Genomic DNA, 18,332 nt, shown 5'->3' on the forward strand with positions numbered 1-18,332 from the left:
ACAATCTCCATCAGTACCAGAGCACCAGAGGGCTGTGTTCTTAACCCCCTGCTCTACTCACTTTACTCCTACAACTGTTTAGCTTGGTATAGCACCATCTACAAATTCGCCAATGATACCACGGTAGTGGGTTGTAGAAAGGAAGGGGATGAGTGTGCATACAAGATGGAGATTGCAAACTTGGCTGAATGGTGCACCAATAGCAACCTTGCACTCAATGTCACCAAAACTAAGGAGCTGATTGTTGACTTCAGGAAAGGAAAACCAGAGGTATACAATCCAGTGCTCATTGGGGGATCAGAGGTAGAGATGGTGAGTACATTTATGTTCTTGGGAGTCAGAGGATCTTTCCTGGACCCAACACACCAATAGTATCATGAAGAAAGCATGACAGCACCTCTACTTCATCAGGAGTTTGTGGAGGCTTGGTATGGCACCAGAAACTTTAGCAAATTTCTACAGATTGTGGTGGAAAGTGTGCTGACTGGCTGCATCACGGACTGATATGGGAACACCAATACCCCTGAGTGTAATGCCCTCCAAAAGGTAGTGGACACAGCCCAGGACATCACAGGCAAAACCTTCTCCACTATTGGGAACATCTACAGGGAATGCTGCCGATGGAAAGCAGCAGCAATCATCAAAGACCCACCCCACCCAGCACCCGCACTGTTCTTGCTGCTGCCATCAGAAAAGTGGTATTGGTGCCACAAGATTCACACCACCAGGTACAGGAACAGCTGCTCTTCCTCCACCATAAGACACCTCAACAACAAATTCAATCAGGGACTAATTTAAGGACTCCTGTGAACTTTATTGATTTTCTTTGTTCTCCCTGCATGGCACAGTCAGTTCCTTTGCATTCATTATCTGTTTATGGATCTTTTATTTGTTTACGCTATGTGCAGTTAATTTTTGCGCTTCCAATTAGTGGTAATTCTGTCGCACCTGAAGGGAAAAGGAATCTGAGTTGTATGTAATGTTATGTATGCACTCTGACAATAAATCTGAGTCCATTTATTACTAATTTATAGCAAATTTGTAACCTCCTCCAAGATTCCATAATTGTGATGGTAGAAATGAGCAGAGAAGAAAGTACTTGAATCTCTATCTCAGGGGTGGTTAACATTTTAATTTTTAATTTGGACATACAGCATGGTAACAGACCATTTCGGCCCACATGTCCGTGCTACCCAATTAACCTACACCCCTGGTACTTACTTGTGGGCTGAAATGGGCTATTACCGTGCTGTATGTCTAAATTAAAAAGTTGACCAGCCCATCTATCTAATTTCATTCGACTATCCAAACAGTGGGCAAAAATGTTGAAATTCATAGCTGGACTGCATCAGTTGTGTCTTCCTAATCATAGTATTAAAAGACAAAGCTTTATAAATGCATTTATTTATCTTTGACATTCTGTTTCTGAGTGAGCCACATTGTTTCACAACCAATGGGAATAAAATAGTATTGTGAATTCCAATGTCATCTGGAAATCAGTCAAAGTGATCCTAATTTCATCAGTTCTAATGCCTGAGTGAGAAGAGTTTGGTATGGTGTTAGGATAAACCAATCATGAAAGTGTTTGGTTTATTCCTGTGCTGAATCATCTGACCATTTCTAAGACAATTGTGTGGATGTGGTAATTGGCTGTGTGGTGAACTGTTAAGTAGAGAAAATGTAGACTGCATTTTTGCTTCTGATTAGATCATTGCTGGAAAAAGCACCAGCCGTTGGGCATCTATTGGATTGACTCTTGGTGACGTGCTTAAATGACATGCTATGCAAGGTCCCTTGAGGTCCGTACTCTTGAGAGAAATTTGGCAAAGAAATATGGCAACTTTTATCTTCATCCTCCTCAAACTCTGTTCTTATAACTTTTAAGCATGTAACTGTATTTTCCCTCCCGAAGGCGAAAAAAGGAAACAGTGGAAAATCAGCCCACTTGGGTCGATGACACCAGAATTGATGCAGATGACATTGTGGAGAAAATCGTACAGAGTCAAGACTTCACAGATGTCAGTAATGCAGAAGGTAAACTCCCTATTTTCTCTTGCTCATTTTATCCCCATCTAATTCTGGAACATCCCCATCCAATTCTAGAATATCCCCACCCAATTCTGGAATACAATTCACAGTACATCATCGGGCAACTATTAGAACCATTTTTTTAGCAGCAAACATTTAAAAATAGCCAAATTGCTTCTTTTCCAAACGTTACCTTTTTTGTTAGGAAATGCAGTGAATAATTATCATGACTAATAAGTTCAGAAGAGAGGCAAAATGCCGCATAAATTTGTCTGCTGATCTGCTCCATTCAAGTTCAGTAACAGGGTTAATACAACTGTGGAGAAACTGACCTGGCATAATAATGGTCAACAGTTGCCAGAGTGCTTAATTTATTCTCAACAGGGCCACGCATCATGAAGACATTAAAGCACATGCAGAATTGTTCATTACATCTAAGAGTCTCCTGCCGACATGTCTATGGTCTCATACACCGTCAGTCTGAGAACACCCATTAGAGGAACAACAGCTCGTATTCCATGTGGGCACCCTCCAAACAGATGGCATTGTCATCGATTTCTCAGATTTCTGTTAGCCTCCCACCCCCTTATTAAATTATTTTTATTCGTTTTAACAATACAAATTTAAAAATACAATGAAAATCCATTATGAAGTGTTATAGCAATTAAGCAATCAGTACAACAAGTATATAAATTGAAAAACACATCCATAAATCATAGTCAAACAAAAAAAAGGAAAGAGAAAAAAAGAAAAATATCACAACCCTTTCCCTTACCATATTCATCATATATATTTTTAGCATTGAAATAAAAGCAAAGAAAAAAAAAGGAATTAAAGAAAAGATATTGGTCAGAATGTCAAATTATGTTGATAAATTATAAAGTGAGAAGTAGGTCATGATTGACCCCTACAACATCTGAAATCTTCTACCTGAATTATTAACTGAATATGGAATCTTTTCCGCATTCAGACAGAACATGATGTCCCTCAGCCATTAACCATGAATGGGCAGGGTAGCATCCTTCCATTTAAGCAAAATCACACGTCTCGCCAAAAGAGAAGCAAAGAGTACGACTCTTAACTGAAGACAAAGGAACACCATCCTTTCCAGTTGTTCCAAAGAGAACAAAGGATTGGCACTAATTTTATATTAAGAATTAAAGACAGTGCAGAAGATCTCTCTCTAGTACTTTTCCAGACTAGGAACATATGAATTAAGGAAGCTTCTCTCTTGCACCTATCACAGCAAGAATTTATATCAAACTCTAATCGAGACAATTTAGCCTTAGACATGTACACTTTATGTACCATTTTGAATTACAATAAACAATGACAAGTACATAGCGAAGAGCTATTAACCAGCTCAAAAATAACATCTGATATAGTCAAATTTGGGTCCTGTTTCCAGGCATTTTTAATTTAAAGTAATAAGGTCTGTTTTAAATATAATAGCTTCTCGTAAATGATAGATATTAAACCTTTATGAAGGGGCTGAAAACTTTTATTAAAAAAAAACTCATCAACAAAATTTGTTTTAGACTCTTTAGGGAAATCAGAAATTTGGACTGAAGAAAATGCTAGACTTGTAAATATCTGAAAAAAAATTGAGTTTGGCAAGTTAAAACTATTAGAAAGCTGATTAAATGATGCAAAGCAGCTATCAATGATAAGATCTTTAAAACATTGAATACCCGCTCTGCACCATGTTGATAAGAAATTCAGGCTCTCAGGTCATTCTTTGCTGCCATTTGCCTTTTTTTGCACAAACAAGACCAAAATGCATCAAGGCCAGTTTGATTCAATGCATAACATTTTCAGCTGTGATCAAAAGATTACAAATTTCTCCTGATGCAATCATAACAGTAACTAATCTGTAAACATTTAGGTTTTTAACCTCATAGTTACAATTCAGAAAATTGTATTTAGAAGACAGAATCTAAAATTTTGCTGCTAAATATTTCAATTTGAACCTTCTGTGTACAGTTTAAGTACTTGTATTTAATTTCACTGAAATCCTGGGAAGCTTAATCACAGTGATCTCTGCAATTAAATTTTATTCCAGTGTCATATTGAACTGTTATGATTTAGACATATAGATGGAATAATAATTATGAAAAATGTGGCAAGAAATATGTTAATTCATTTAAAATCAAAAGGAGACCAAAATACTTCTGGTTCAGGTTTGTGAGTTATAATCTAGAAAAATTGGAACTCTGCTCAAGTCTAATGCAAGTGTGTTAGAAACACATCTTGTATCATTTGAGACCAAAATTTCATTTTTAACTTCAATACATGAAATAAAAGAGTTTTTCTATGGTTTGAATTTGATTCTTAAATATTAACAAATGGATAATAGTAAAGGAAATAGTATGATTAGAAATGTATCCATCTTTAAACTTTTTTTTAAATATGGAAAAACAGCATTTCCCTATGCTACCCAGTTTGATAAAACAGCAATTATGTGACTTGTTCTAGACAAGGTAATCTATCATCCATGCAACTTGCTACAGTGCAGTACAGGTATTCCCCAACATGTTCCTTTCTGGATGACCAGTTGTATCTCAGAATGGACGTATGTCAGAAGTGTGTACAAACCTTGTTATTCGGCTACCCGGGGTCTGTAGGCTGGGCTTGGCCTTCTTGGTTCCTGGGCACATGCGAGTCTTCAGTAGGTGCATGTGCCATGGGTTCGCATATTGGAGTTCAGTTGGCACATGCACGAGAGTTAAGCATGAAAGAGAATGAAGTTACCTGTTTTTTTTTAATTTTTTATTTTTCACACCATAAATCACATTAACCATGGTACACACTTTTTCCTTTTCACACATATACAGTGCCATTTTCTTCCCCCCCCCCCTCCCTCCTCCCATCCCACCCTCCCGACCTCCCCCCTCCCGTCCATTTAAGGTATAAAATCTAGGATACATTAAACCAGTCAGACAATGTTGTCATTCAATAAAAATACACCAGAAATTCTACTGAGTCCATTCTTTTCATTTCCTTTTCCTTCCGTTAACTTAGGTAATGATTGTCCCCGGTAGGTTTTCGCTATTGTATTTAATGTAAGGCTCCCATATTTGTTTGAATATTTCAATATTATTTCTTAAACTATATGTTATTTTTTTTAATGGAATACATTTATTCATTTCTATATACCATTGTTGTATTTTCAAATTGTCTTCCAATTTCCAGGTTGACATAATACATTTTTTTGCTACGGCTAGAGCTATCTTAACAAATCTTTTTTGTGCATCCTCCAAATCAATTCCAAATTCTTTGTTTTTTATGTTACTTAGGAGGAAGATCTCTGGATTCTTTGGTATATTGTTTTCTGTTATTTTATTTAATATCTGATTTAGATCTTCCCAAAATTTTTCTACTTTCTCACATGTCCAGATTGCATGAATTGTTGTTCCCATTTCTTTTTTACATCGAAAACATCTATCAGATACTGTTGGGTCCCATTTATTTAACTTTTGAGGTGTAATGTATAGCCTGTGTATCCAGTTATATTGTATCATACATAACCTCGTATTTATTATATTTCTCATCATTCCGGAGCATAACTTCTCCCATGTTTCCTTTTTTATCTTTATATTTAAATCTTGTTCCCATTTTTGTTTAGTTTTACCATTTGTTTCCTCATTCTCCTTTTCTTGCAGTTTAATATACATATTTGTTTTAAATCTTTTGATTATCATTGTATCTGTAATCACATATTCAAGGTTACTTCCCTCTGGCAAACTCAAACTGCTTCCTAATTTATCCTTCAAGTAGGATCTCAATTGGTAATATGCCAGGGCTGTATCTGGAGTTATATTGTACTTATCTTTCATTTGTTCAAAGGATAAGAATCTATTTCCTGAAAAACAATTTTCTATTCTTTTAATCCCTTTTTTTTCCCATTCTCTAAAGGAAAGGTTATCTATTGTAAAAGGGAGTAACTTGTTTTGATAATTGGTAATTGATAATTTGTTTTATTTCTTTCTACATGAATCTTCTTCCAAATATTGAGGAGATGATGTAATACTGGAGAACTTCTATGTTGTACCAATTTTTCATCCCATTTATATAATATGTGTTCAGGTATCTTTTCCCCTATTTTATCTAATTCTAATCTCGTCCAATCTGGCTTTTTCCTTGTTTGATAAAAATCTGATAGGTATCTTAATTGTGCGGCTCTATAATAATTTTTAAAGTTTGGCAGTTGTAAGCCTCCTTGTTTATACCATTCTGTTAATTTATCTAGTGCTATCCTCGGTTTCCCCCCTCTCCATAAAAATTTCCTTATTATTTTCTTTAACTCCTTGAAGAATTTCTCTGTCAGTTGTATTGGCAATGCCTGAAATAAGTATAATATCCTTGGAAAAATGTTCATTTTAATACAGTTTATCCTTCCTATTAGTGTTAGTGGTAAATCTTTCCAATGCTCTAAATCGTCCTGTAATTTTTTCATTAGTGGATAATAATTGAGTTTATATAGTTGGCCGAGATTTTTGTTTATTTGTACACCTAGGTATCTTATTGCTTGCATTTGCCATCTAAATGGTGATTCCTTCTTAAATTTTGAGAAATCCGCATTATTCATAGGCATTGCTTCACTTTTATTTACGTTTATCTTGTAACCCGACACTTCTCCATATTCCTTCAATTTCTTATATAATTCTTTTATTGATAGTTCTGGTTCTGTTAAGTACACTATAACATCATCCGCAAATAAACTGATTTTATATTCCTTGTCTTTTATTTTTATTCCTTTTATATTATTTTCTGTTCTTATCAATTCTGCTAGTGGTTCTATAGCTAACGCAAACAATAAAGGTGATAGTGGGCATCCCTGCTGTGTTGACCTGCTTAATTAAGTTAAATTGCTTTGATACATGTCCACTTACTGTCACTTTCGCTAACGGTCCCTTATATAATGCTTTAATCCAATTAATATACTTCTCCGGTAAACTGAATTTTTGCAATACTTTGAACAAATAATTCCATTCTACTCTGTCAAAGGCTGAATGAAGTTACCTGTTAAAGAAACATCTAATTTCTGCTTTTTGTCTGATCCAGTCTTCAATTATCTGTTCATCCTCCTCTTGAAAGTTGTGACAGAATTTTCTCCCACCACATATTTGGGAATAGCATTATCAAAGCTCACTACTTGAAAACTCTTCACTCATTCCCAAAAATAATCCAAAATAAAACTTCCGACCAATTTCAAATAGTTCCTTTTGCTGTAAATATTCTGGAGGAAGTGGTCAAAGCTCTTTCAAGTGAAGTTGTACTTTTAGGATGTTTGTGTTTATTTGATTTGAATTTTACTGTTAAATTTGAATTTTAATGTTACTTTAAAAGCTCATTATTTTTCCATATGTGGTTTTCTTTCCATTGTTCTCTTGCCTACATAATTCTAACAAAGGAATGCTCATTGTTTTTTTCTTTAAAAATGCCCATTTCTAAACCATTGATGTGATAGACAGTCATTCATTGAATTAACTTTTAAATCCTTGAATTAACTGTTATTTCGTGCTCGCTTCAGCAGCACATATATTAAAATTGGAACGATACAGAGAAGATTAGCATGGCCCCTGCGCAAGGAAGACACGTAAATTCGTGAAGCGTTACATTTTTTTTAAAATTATTTTTAAAAAAACTTTTAATTCCAAGTTCATTTCCTTGCGTCAAAAAGTGCATCAAAAAGTCCCATAGCATTAATTGAGAGAGAACAGAGGATTTTTATTTTTTCTCAACAAATTTATTAAGCAACAAATAATTGATAATTTCTCTCCTTGTGCTTGAGAAGTTTTACATTAATGCCTACTGTTGATGCATGTAAATCAGTGATCACCACACTGTGTAATTAATTGAAATTTCTAATATGTTGGTGTTCATTTGCTAACCTGAAAATTAGAAATCATCAAAGCTGTTGGTGCTTTTTCTACAATGTTAATAGACTACACTTTATTTACAGACAGTAACCTAAGGTTGTTTGTGAGTAGAGATGGAACAACAGCACTCAGTGGCATTCAGCTGGGAAACAGGTAGGTTTGATGGATCGTATGATCAGTGAATGAAGTTGACTGATCCTGTGCAGTGGCAAAATTATCTTCAACTCTCGATATTGAGTTGTAATTTTTTTTACCAAAATGGTGCTTTGTGCCTTCCTTCTACAATAAAATTTTTGCTGTTTGTCTTCAGCTTTGCCTTTCTGCTTGGAAAATAAATGTTTTCAAGAAACATTTTTGACCCTTTAAATGTACAACTGTTCTAATGTAATATAGGAGCGCAAGACCACATCTGATCATGTTGCCAATTCAATAAGCCCCCCTTTGCCCATACTCCATAATGACTAGTTATTGGAAATCTTTGTTTTTTTTTTGTCTGCTTCTGTATTGAGTAATAAGCATCGTTCCTTCGTTACAGGGTGTCAGCAGGTGTCTTTGAGCCTGTTGTTATCGAAAGCCGTTGAGAAGCATTTGGGTCGATCTGAATCTACTAACCACTTTCCATTCAAGCTCCTTGCTCTACTACACATGTAATCTTATCAGCAGGTCACGCAGCTTTCCTCAACAGCTGGTCTGGAGGGGAAGGGTGGCTGTTGATCCAATATCCAGAATTGGCAGATGTTGACTCTCACTGCATTGGAGTGAAAGGCTATTGTTTTTATGTTCCAAACTCTACTGAACTGATACTGGGATTGAATTTTAGGTAAAATACCTTTTGACATTGAAAAATTATTTTGGAAATCATTTTTAAACACCGTGTTTAAATAGCAAAGCCTTTTGGCTGTGATCATTTTAAAAGGGGACTGTTTTTTTTAATCAGACCCTGTGGCATTATTTCATGAGTCTCAAGATAAAGTAGAACATGTATAAAAGATCTCTCTCCTGCGAAATTTGCAGACCAAGGTAGTGAACAACTTAGTAGCCTATGAAGTTTTCTTTGACCATGATAGCAAGAAAAACAAAATAAAGATTTTAATTATGTTTACTCTACAGATCAATCTATAGCAGGATTGTTTTTTGTGTTTGTGATTTTAATCACAAGAAAAGCAAACAAGTTTTCTTTTAATTTTAAAATATTCTAACCCCATAATTTTTCATATCAGTTGTCCAGGAAAAGTGGAGCTATGCTTAATGATAAGCACAGAGATCCAATTCCAAATAAAGCTCTGCTCATTCCAATTCCACATTGATGAGTCAACCATGACGCCAGTGAAGTATACTTAAAATACTGTGAAGTCTTTGCACTGAGTATTTGAGTACCCTTTGGGTGTTGGATTTCTCCTGAAATCAAGTTATAAGATGTTGTTTTATTTTTAGTAACAACTTTATTCATGTCTTCTGATGCTTCCTATGCTGGTCAGGGACTGAGCAACTTTGTGCCGATAATTTTTCTTTTAATAATGTATGTTAAAGGAACACCTTTCTTTTGGGCAGGGAGCAAGTTCATTAATCTTCATTTTTGTTTTAAATCTGTGCTGTAGGAGAGGTAAAATCAAATGTCTTTTCACCTGCACATGAACACTTAAAGGACTATAGCAGGTTTTAAATATTAGAGGAAATAAATACACTTTTGTAGCATCTAATGCAATTACAATAACCTAGTCAGAAATTGTTCAGAGGAAAGTGATAGATGAAGCATTTGATCCCTAGTATTAACTTTTGAATTGAAACTGTCCATAAAACGAATGAAAAGTCCTCGCTTTGCAGATGTTTTCTTCAAATTGCATATTTTGAACATAGGCTGCTGTTCTAAAATTGAGATTATCCCCAAAATCTGTTGGTAAGTGTCCTTTATTACAGGCTCTTTTTTTTGTGCTTAAAACAGTTTATTTCTAAATCAAAATGTATGTTCCAGAATTGACTCTGTCTAGACCAAGTTAAAGATTTCTACTGCACAGCATTAATAACTATTTTACCTATAGCACTGCTACTGGAACACTTCATTCTTGCCAATGCAATGATTTAGTAATGAAAATTACATGTTTCGGGTCTTCAGTGTATTCTCCATTTTCTACTGCTTATCTCTGGCAGACTGTGAGTGAATATTCTAATTGTCCAGATCTTGCACTTTGCAGTTCTGAGCCATTTTGTTTCCATCAGCCTCTGATGGAACAAATGACTCCAATCATTTATGTCTAGAAACTTTGTGATGTCGTTTTCTGCTTCTTGGTATTGGTTAATTATGCACTTTCAGGATTTGAACTTTTTCTGCACCATTCACACCAACTTGCTATTGCATGTCACCTATGAATATTGTGGCTTGATTGATGTACTGTGAATGGTTAACGTACATGACCTGTATCGGTGGCTTATTGAGGCCTAGAACATAAGACTGCAATGAATAATATGTCCTGATTTTTGTACTGTTCTAATGACTGTTCTACAACAACTAGTATAAGAAAATGCTTTAGCTTGTTATCTTTGAATGCATAGTAAAAAATAACATTTTTACCTGTTGGGATATATTTAAGAAACATAGAGAGCAGGTTCATAGATGATTATATGTACTTTCTGAGTCTGCATATTTGTTTAAATAATCTTTTTGGAACAATTGTCAAGCCCCAGTAAAGGTTTTAAAGCAGTACAAGAATGCCTATTTAAGCCAGCAACTGTATATTATAAAGATATAAAGAAATATGGTGATATTTGAACATAGTGTTGTTGCTGGAAGTGATGGGCAAATGCAGTCATCATGTAATGTTCCCCCCCCCCCCCAAATGCTTCTATATTTTCACATTCCAGGATGAGGTTAATCATAGTTGTACTCATAAATGAGTATTTTCTTCACTTTCTCAACTCTTTTACTGCTGAGATTGAGAATTGCTGTCACATTGGAGAATGCTTGTGCTGTGCACATCTCCACCAGAAATCTTTTGGTGATTACCCAAACTTGTTGATCTCAAGATCCTACAGAAAAAAAAGTCAGCTGAATTCAAATTTGAGGCAGTTGGGTAACCACCCAAAGCTTATAAAAGCTTTGGGAACACTTTACACTAAACAAAATTCAAGAAAAAGTTAATGTGGCTTCTGATCATGTTTGTACAACTTGAGGCGTTAATACAAGTACACGATCCTTTATTCGGAACCCTTGGGGGACAGTGTGTTCTGAATTTTGGATTTTTCCAGATTTTGGAAAGCCCAACCGAATTGTGCTACAGTATCCACCCCCAGCCCTTCCAGTCGCCAGGCCCGCCTCCCCAACCGCTGGTCCCTCGGCCCGCCTCCCCCAACCGCTGGTCCCTCGGCCCGCCTCCCCCAACCGCTGGTCCCTCGGCCCACCTCCCCCAACCGCTGGTCCCTCGGCCCGCCTCCCCCAACCGCTGGTCCCTCGGCCCGCCTCCCCCAACCGCTGGTCCCTCGGCCCGCCTCCCCCAACCGCTGGTCCCTCGGCCCGCCTCCCCCAACCGCTGGTCCCTCGGCCCGCCTCCCCAACCGCTGGTCCCTCGGCCCGCCTCCCCCAACCGCTGCTCCCTCGGCCCGCCTCCCCCAACCGCTGGTCCCTCGGGCCGCCTCCCCCAACCGCTGGTCCCTCGGCCCGCCTCCCCCAACCGCTGGTCCCTCGCCGCCCGTCCCTTGGCCGCCCGGACGTCTGCCCCGACCGCCTCCTCCAGCCGCCCGGCAGTCTCCCCTTCCCCCATCCGCTGGTCCCCACTTGCCGGATTTTGGAGCTTTCCAGATTTTAGATGTTTGGATAAAGGATCGTGTACCTGTAGTTGCATTTACCCATTTGCACCTTAGTACAATTGGTTATCTCCACTGTACCCCTCCCTTTGCCCCATGTTTCCCCTTGAATCCTTCCAGTTTGAGATCACAATCTCCACATGCTTCACTCTTGGTTTGGACTTTTGCTGTAGCTATTGTCTGTCTGAAACCTTTAAACTAAAATTAAGAATGTAAATGGAAGATGTTTGTGTCATCCCTCCATTACAAAATAACATACTACACATAATGTAGAACAATAGCAACCACAGCACTTAATCATAGCATAAAGGGGTGCTTTGCATGTACACTCTGTACGTATAATTTTTATTTTTTTTTAGAGAACTAGATGATGCAGGCATCCAATGTTTATTTCCCATTCTTTATTTCTCTTCAGAAGGTGTTGATGAGCTACCTCCTTGAACAATCACTGCAGTCCTTGTGAGGATATTCCCACACAACTATTAGAGAGGGAACTCCAGCAATTAGGCACATTGACAGTGATGGAGCAGTGATCTTTTTCCTTAAGTTGTGCAATTTGGAGGGAAACTTTCAAGTCACGATGTTCCCAAGCATTTGCTGCCTTTGTTATTGATGCTAGAGTTCTTAGATTGGTTGGATGCTGTTGGAATGGCCAACAAGCCAACTAAGGATATTGTATTTTGATATACATTGCAGCCACTGTAGGTAGTACGAAGAATGAACATTCAGGATAGAGAGAGGATTATGTACCAATTGAGCAGACTATTTTGCCTGGATAATGTTGAGCTTGTTGTAAATTGTTGGAGCTGCCCTTGTCGATGTAAATAGAGAAATTTCCATCCATGTGATTACTGTATGGAGTGAAAAGTCTTTATCCTATCAGGAAATGGATCACTCGCTGCAGGATATCCAGCATCTGACCAACTTTTGTGGTCTTAGTGCTTGTGTAGCTGGGCAATTTGCTTTTGTGATCATTGGTGACTGACAGGATGTTGATTGTAGGGGGCTCAGTGAAGATGATGTTATTGAACATCAAGGAGAAATAGTTAAGATTCTCTAGTTGCAGGTCACTGCTTGACACTTGTTTGTCGCAGGTGTTTCTTGCCTGAATGTTGTCGCTGCCAAATTGCGTCCGGGAATGGATTGTTTTATATGTTGATGAGTTGCAAATGTCAGAGTTCTTCCGACCTTCAGCCCAACTTGTACATGCTGTTGCATTCAGCCCATATCCCTCTAAACATACCTGTCCAAATGTCTTTTAAATATTTCAATAGTCTCCACTTCTACTAGTAGCTTGTTCCGTGTACCCACTATCGATGTGAGGAAGCTGTTATCGGATTCATTTTAATCCTTTCAACTCACCTTCAAAGTAATTCAGCATTGTACTGTCATCAAACAAATCTGCTTCTGACCTGTAATGATGTCCTGACTTGAACCACCAAATCATATTTTTTGCAAGATATGACTCCAACCACTCAAGTTATTTTATTTTTCTTCTTGGTGCCATTCACTTCAGTTTGAGCAAGGCTCCTTGATGTGACACTGGCAAAATGCTGCCTTGATGTTAGGACAGCTACTCTTCTGGAATTTTGCTCTGGTCCATACTGGGGTCATGCTGAGATTTTGAGCCAAGTAGTCCTGTTGGAACCCAACCTGGATGTTGGTGTTAATGTAATTAAATGCCCCTTGATAATATTAACAGCATCTTCCGTGCTGTTGATTGAAAGTAGACTGATTAGTAAGCTTAGAGTGGTCCTGTACTTTGAACAGGATGTACCTGGATCATCTTCACAGATCATTTTGACAGATGGTATTGTGGCTGTTGTAGGCTTGAAGCACCAGCTGGTTCTGAAGTGCTTGTTCAATAAAAGCTATAGATTTGATTCCCAATATTTTCTACTTGATTCCAATATTTTCTAGCTGATTCCCAATACTTTCTAGTTGATTCCCAATACTTTCTAGTTGATTCCCAATATTTTCTAGCTGATTCCCAATACTTTCCAGCTGATTCCCAATACTTTCTAGTTGATTCCCAATACTTTCTAATTGATTCCCAATATTTTCTAGCTGATTCCCAATACTTTCTAGTTGATTCCCAATATTTTCTAGTTGATTCCCAATATTTTCTAGTTGATTCCCAATATTTTCTAGTTGATTCCCAATACTTTCTAGCTGATTCCCAATACTTTCTAGTTGATTCCCAATACTTTCTAGTTGATTCCCAATACTTTCTAGTTGATTCCCAATACTTTCTAGTTGATTCCCAATACTTTCTTGTTGATTCCCAATATTTTCTAGCTGATTCCCAATATTTTCTAGCTGATTCCCAATATTTTCTAGCTGATTCCCAATATTTTCTAGCTGATTCCCAATATTTTCTAGCTGATTCCCAATATTTTCTAGTTGATTGCCAATATTTTCTAGCTGATTCTCCATTTGAATTGTGAATTGTTGCGTATATTAACAAAATGATGATCACTAAAGAAATTAATCATGAAAGAAAGAAGTTAATATTTTGTGTACTGGTAGTTACTTGTTCTATTTATAGAATGTTGTCACAAGCATCAATACTTGTAGTAGCTCTTAATACTTGCCAACAAAATGGCCAGCGATTTTAAGACCCTCATTATTTCAGGATTTAATTTCTATACTATTATTTTTTGCATGTGGCACAGGTCTAGACATAGATTTAAAACCTGATTTGAATCAGGATACTCAAGTACATGTTGATAGCAGATATCTGTCTTAACTTATCAGAGTAATCACATGTGTGTAATAGTTTGTTTGTCTTGTGTACAACTTTTTCTGTTGATTATTTTCTCAACAGAAGTTAAACTTTTCAGGTTGTTTTGAAATGCAGTTGTTTCTAGCATCTATTTAAAAAATGGACAGATCAAGGTTTCAAAAGATCAGATGCTGGAATTTGAGGTCATGCACAATCTGCTGGAAAAACTCAAATAGATCAAGTAGAACGAGCACACACTTACAGAGCATCTGTGCTCTGTCCGCAGTGGCTCTTCTGAGGTCCTGTTTGCATGCCATTTGAACTCCCCTTCCCATTCTCACACTGGCCTGTCTGTCCCAAGTCTCCACTGCTAGAGTGAGGTCCTACACAAACTTGAAGAAAGAACCACACCTCATTTCACCTTGGCAGTCTACAGCCCAAAGGTATGAACACAATGTTCTAATTTCAGGTGATAGTTTTGCTCTCACTTCGAACGGAACACCTCTGCTCTTCTCCTTGCACACCCCCTCCCCCCACTTTGTTCCACCTGTTCTTTCATTATACCACCATTGTCACCTTCTCCATTTATCAGATTCCAATAGTGGCAGCCTTTGTAATCACCCACTGCAACTTGTACACCTTATCATCCTCCCTGACCAGCTTTTCTTGCCTCCACCTCTCCCTTTGTTTGGCATCTGCCAATCTTCTTTCTGTCTTATTTCACTTAAGCCTTTTGGCCAATCCTCTAGAGGACCCCTTGTCTCACCCTGTCACCCTGTCCTCTTTACACTGCTTCTTCTAACTTTGCTTAGTTTTGACTTGAAACATAACCATTTTTTTTCTCCTACTTTTACTGCTTGACCTGCTATGTTCCTCCAACAGATTGTGCATGGTTTCAAATTAGTCACCGTTATTCCTTTTATGTTTTAATAACATTAGTTTTGGAGGCTTAGGTGTTCTGTTAATCAAAGTTTAAATCTTTTTCAATAGAAACTTGTTTTCCCAAGCACTTTTTTTGTTCTTCATACTGTTTTAGGAGGTAGAATCACATATTACCAGAAAGCTATTTAATGAATGCATTGCTTTGATTATAGAAATTCCAAACTATATATCATTGAATCTGAACTCTGCTTATGCTGTGGCTTGATGTTGCCATTAAAATATCCAATTATAATCAACCAAAGCAAAGTATTAGCAACTGGTATGAAACAGCAGCCTTTAAATTCTTTGTTTGAAGCCTTTTGAGCCTTTTCGTTTCTGTTTAATTCTTGCTTTTCTTTTGTTCACTGGTTGAGAAGCTAGTGGGTGATTTTATAAACTATCTTTCTTAACCTTCCCCGATTAGAATTTATGATGCCATAGCAGCATTGAATGAAGTACCAAGCCACATCCAAGATTCTTTTGTAAGCGATCAGGCAAGCTGGGCATTGAGGAGGGTAGACTTAAATGGCAACCTCCACAATGGAAGTTGCATTTGCTTACTAACTTGAAAGAAAAGGCAGGAAATAATGCTTAAAACAAAACTTAATACATGGGGTTTCCTGTTAATGAGAAGACTGCATTGCACCAATAAATCAGAGTTCCAAAAAGGCCACTATTAACGTGAAGAAACTTTGCTTTTGTTGGGTATGGTCAAGTTTATTCAGTCCATGATTATCTGTTAATCCATTTTAGAGCTCAGGTGTACTGCTTTTTCCAACTTTTTTTGTCAATCAAACATTAACTTTTTTGAGTAACTGTTTAGTAATTGCTTTTATTGGTGAAACTGTCTAATTTTTGACCACTGTTGTAGGAACTTTTTAAAGATGTTTTTTGGAGGATTTTTTTGTTGCCATGTATCACAGTACTTGCAACCAGCAGGCTGGTTGTGTTCTGTTTTTTGTTTTGCTATGATAAGAGGAATCTCTGAAATCAAAGGCACCACCCATATCCCTGTATGACATTTTGAAAATGTTTGGAACATTACCTTTGCATGTTGATTATTTTTCTGATTTTATTTTATAAAAGGCAGCATTTCTTTTGGTATTACAGTGAATGCAAATTTATACTGGACTGTTGTAACCTACTCTGACTAGATATTTGGATAATGGAGTGCCAACTAGCCACACGGATGAAGGTGTAGTCTGCCAAGTTAGGATAATAATTAATAGTTGAGATTTCGTTTGGCCCCACAGCAGTTAGCAAAATATTGATAAATGTTACAAAGGTTTCCTAGACCACCTTTAAGATATTGCAGCAGCAATTGATTCCAAGTGTTGGCGGCAGTTAATTGCACTAGTTACACAACTCCTTGCATAGGTGAATCATCTAAAGCTGTCTAGTCTTGAATCACTTTCAATTTATTTGTATTGGTAAGGTATGGGTAATTGAAAGAATGAGATGTCAATAGTAAATCCAAATCAATCTTGGACCTATTACATTATTTGATAATAATTTTCTAATACTGCCACTTATTTCTTCCCTCCTTGAAGAGTGACTGATATGAGGAACTTCTGAAAGGATGATTATGATGAATTCTTATTCCACATATCAAATAGCCCCACGGGTCTCCTTTCTATCCTGCAAACCAAAATTTCAACAAATTTTTTTTTTTACAGATGAGTCACAGCTAAAAATAGGCACGAGCATTTGCCTAATACTGAAGATACATTTTGATTGGCATTTGTTTCAAACTTATTTATGCAACTAGAATTATTGGCTTGCGGGCCAGTGTGAGAAAGTGTTTTGAGTTGAGCTTTTAAATTTCATTAGCAAATGAGTAAAATTTAAGCAATAAGACAGACAATTTCCTGTGTATTTCTTTTTGTAAAATGTAGAGTTAAATTCATTTCAGCTTAAATGTTATAAAATGGCTTAAATGCCAAGCATTTCATTGTTAAATTGAGAGGGAATAAGGGAAAATTAAAATCTGCTGTACACTTTATGAATTGCTGCTTATTTATAGTTGGAGGTTTTTAAGTAGTTTACTGATAGCTTTACAAACTCTGCAGTGGATCCTTTATTTCAGTCTCTACTTATTAAGTGTTCTGCTTTATCATGACGATCAGAACATTTTTAAATTACTTCTCAGGTGAATTTTGTTTGCTCCTGAATTTTCTTAAGGTTTGCTTGTGATGTTTCTCTGCTATGTACGAGAGAAAGGGGGCATTTTGTGGATTCTAAACGTTCCAAATAAAGCAGCCCTACAGTAGTTAGACTGCCTTCAAAAATTTTTTTAATGTTTTTAGCTCCATTTTTATTTAAACATTAAAAGCCAACACAAGTGATGATCTGGCTAGGTAGCACATTAAATAGACAGAAATAAATTACTCTATCGCTCCTTAAACCAGCTTTTTTGGCAAATGATGTGTGGCTATTTGGTACTCCATGTGTTGTAAGTCGCTGTATATTTCTGAATGGGATTTGAAGCTATGCATTGGGAGTCCAGGCCCTTCAATAGATGGATTTAACATTTTGTGAAATGACCTAACTCTCAACTAAAATTGAATGATAACAAAAGATTTTTATGATTTTGTTGAAAAAAAAGAGGTGTAACAGAATGTATTCCAAATGATATATTTAGACACTTATTTTTGTGATTCAATGGAGTGGGTGTACAGGTTTCTTAAATGCCCAGAGGATGTGGAATTTATAGAAATGTTTATCAGCTGGAATATTGTTAACATTTAGATATGTTTAGAATGCACAATGTATTGTAATTGGTTAAAAGATATTTGTATTAAGGTTATTTGTTTCATATTTTAAAATGTAACTATTGGACAGTATCATGTAATACTGTGTTTTCTGGGAAATGATATTGGGTACCTGTATTAACAATAAAAGCTGTTATTTTGTGTTTAGTATAAAGAATTTTATTTTAAAACAAAAAACAGTTACCTGGGTTTTTAATCATGTCTCCC

General features: G+C 36.7%; 1 protein-coding gene and 1 non-coding gene across 6 annotated transcripts in view; both read left to right on the forward strand.

The window, feature by feature from the left end:
* LOC138754260 (early estrogen-induced gene 1 protein-like) overlaps window positions 1–18,272 on the forward strand; it is a 145,921-nt gene extending 127,649 nt beyond the window's left edge. For all 5 annotated transcript variants that reach the window (XM_069918210.1, XM_069918221.1, XM_069918232.1 and 2 more), the window contains 3 exons: window positions 1,913–2,034; window positions 7,994–8,063; window positions 8,446–18,272. In XM_069918210.1, the coding sequence (XP_069774311.1) occupies window positions 1,913–2,034; window positions 7,994–8,063; window positions 8,446–8,491 (238 nt within the window). In that variant the 3' untranslated portion in view covers window positions 8,492–18,272. The remainder of the gene's footprint in view (window positions 1–1,912; window positions 2,035–7,993; window positions 8,064–8,445) is intronic.
* On the forward strand, window positions 7,549–7,655 carry LOC138752090 (U6 spliceosomal RNA). Its single transcript, XR_011350363.1, has one exon. It is a non-coding gene; the product is annotated as a U6 spliceosomal RNA (small nuclear RNA).
* Window positions 18,273–18,332: the final 60 nt, after the last annotated feature.

The sequence above is a fragment of the Narcine bancroftii genome, chromosome 1, assembly GCF_036971445.1.
Source record: "Narcine bancroftii isolate sNarBan1 chromosome 1, sNarBan1.hap1, whole genome shotgun sequence".
NCBI lineage: Eukaryota > Metazoa > Chordata > Chondrichthyes > Torpediniformes > Narcinidae > Narcine > Narcine bancroftii.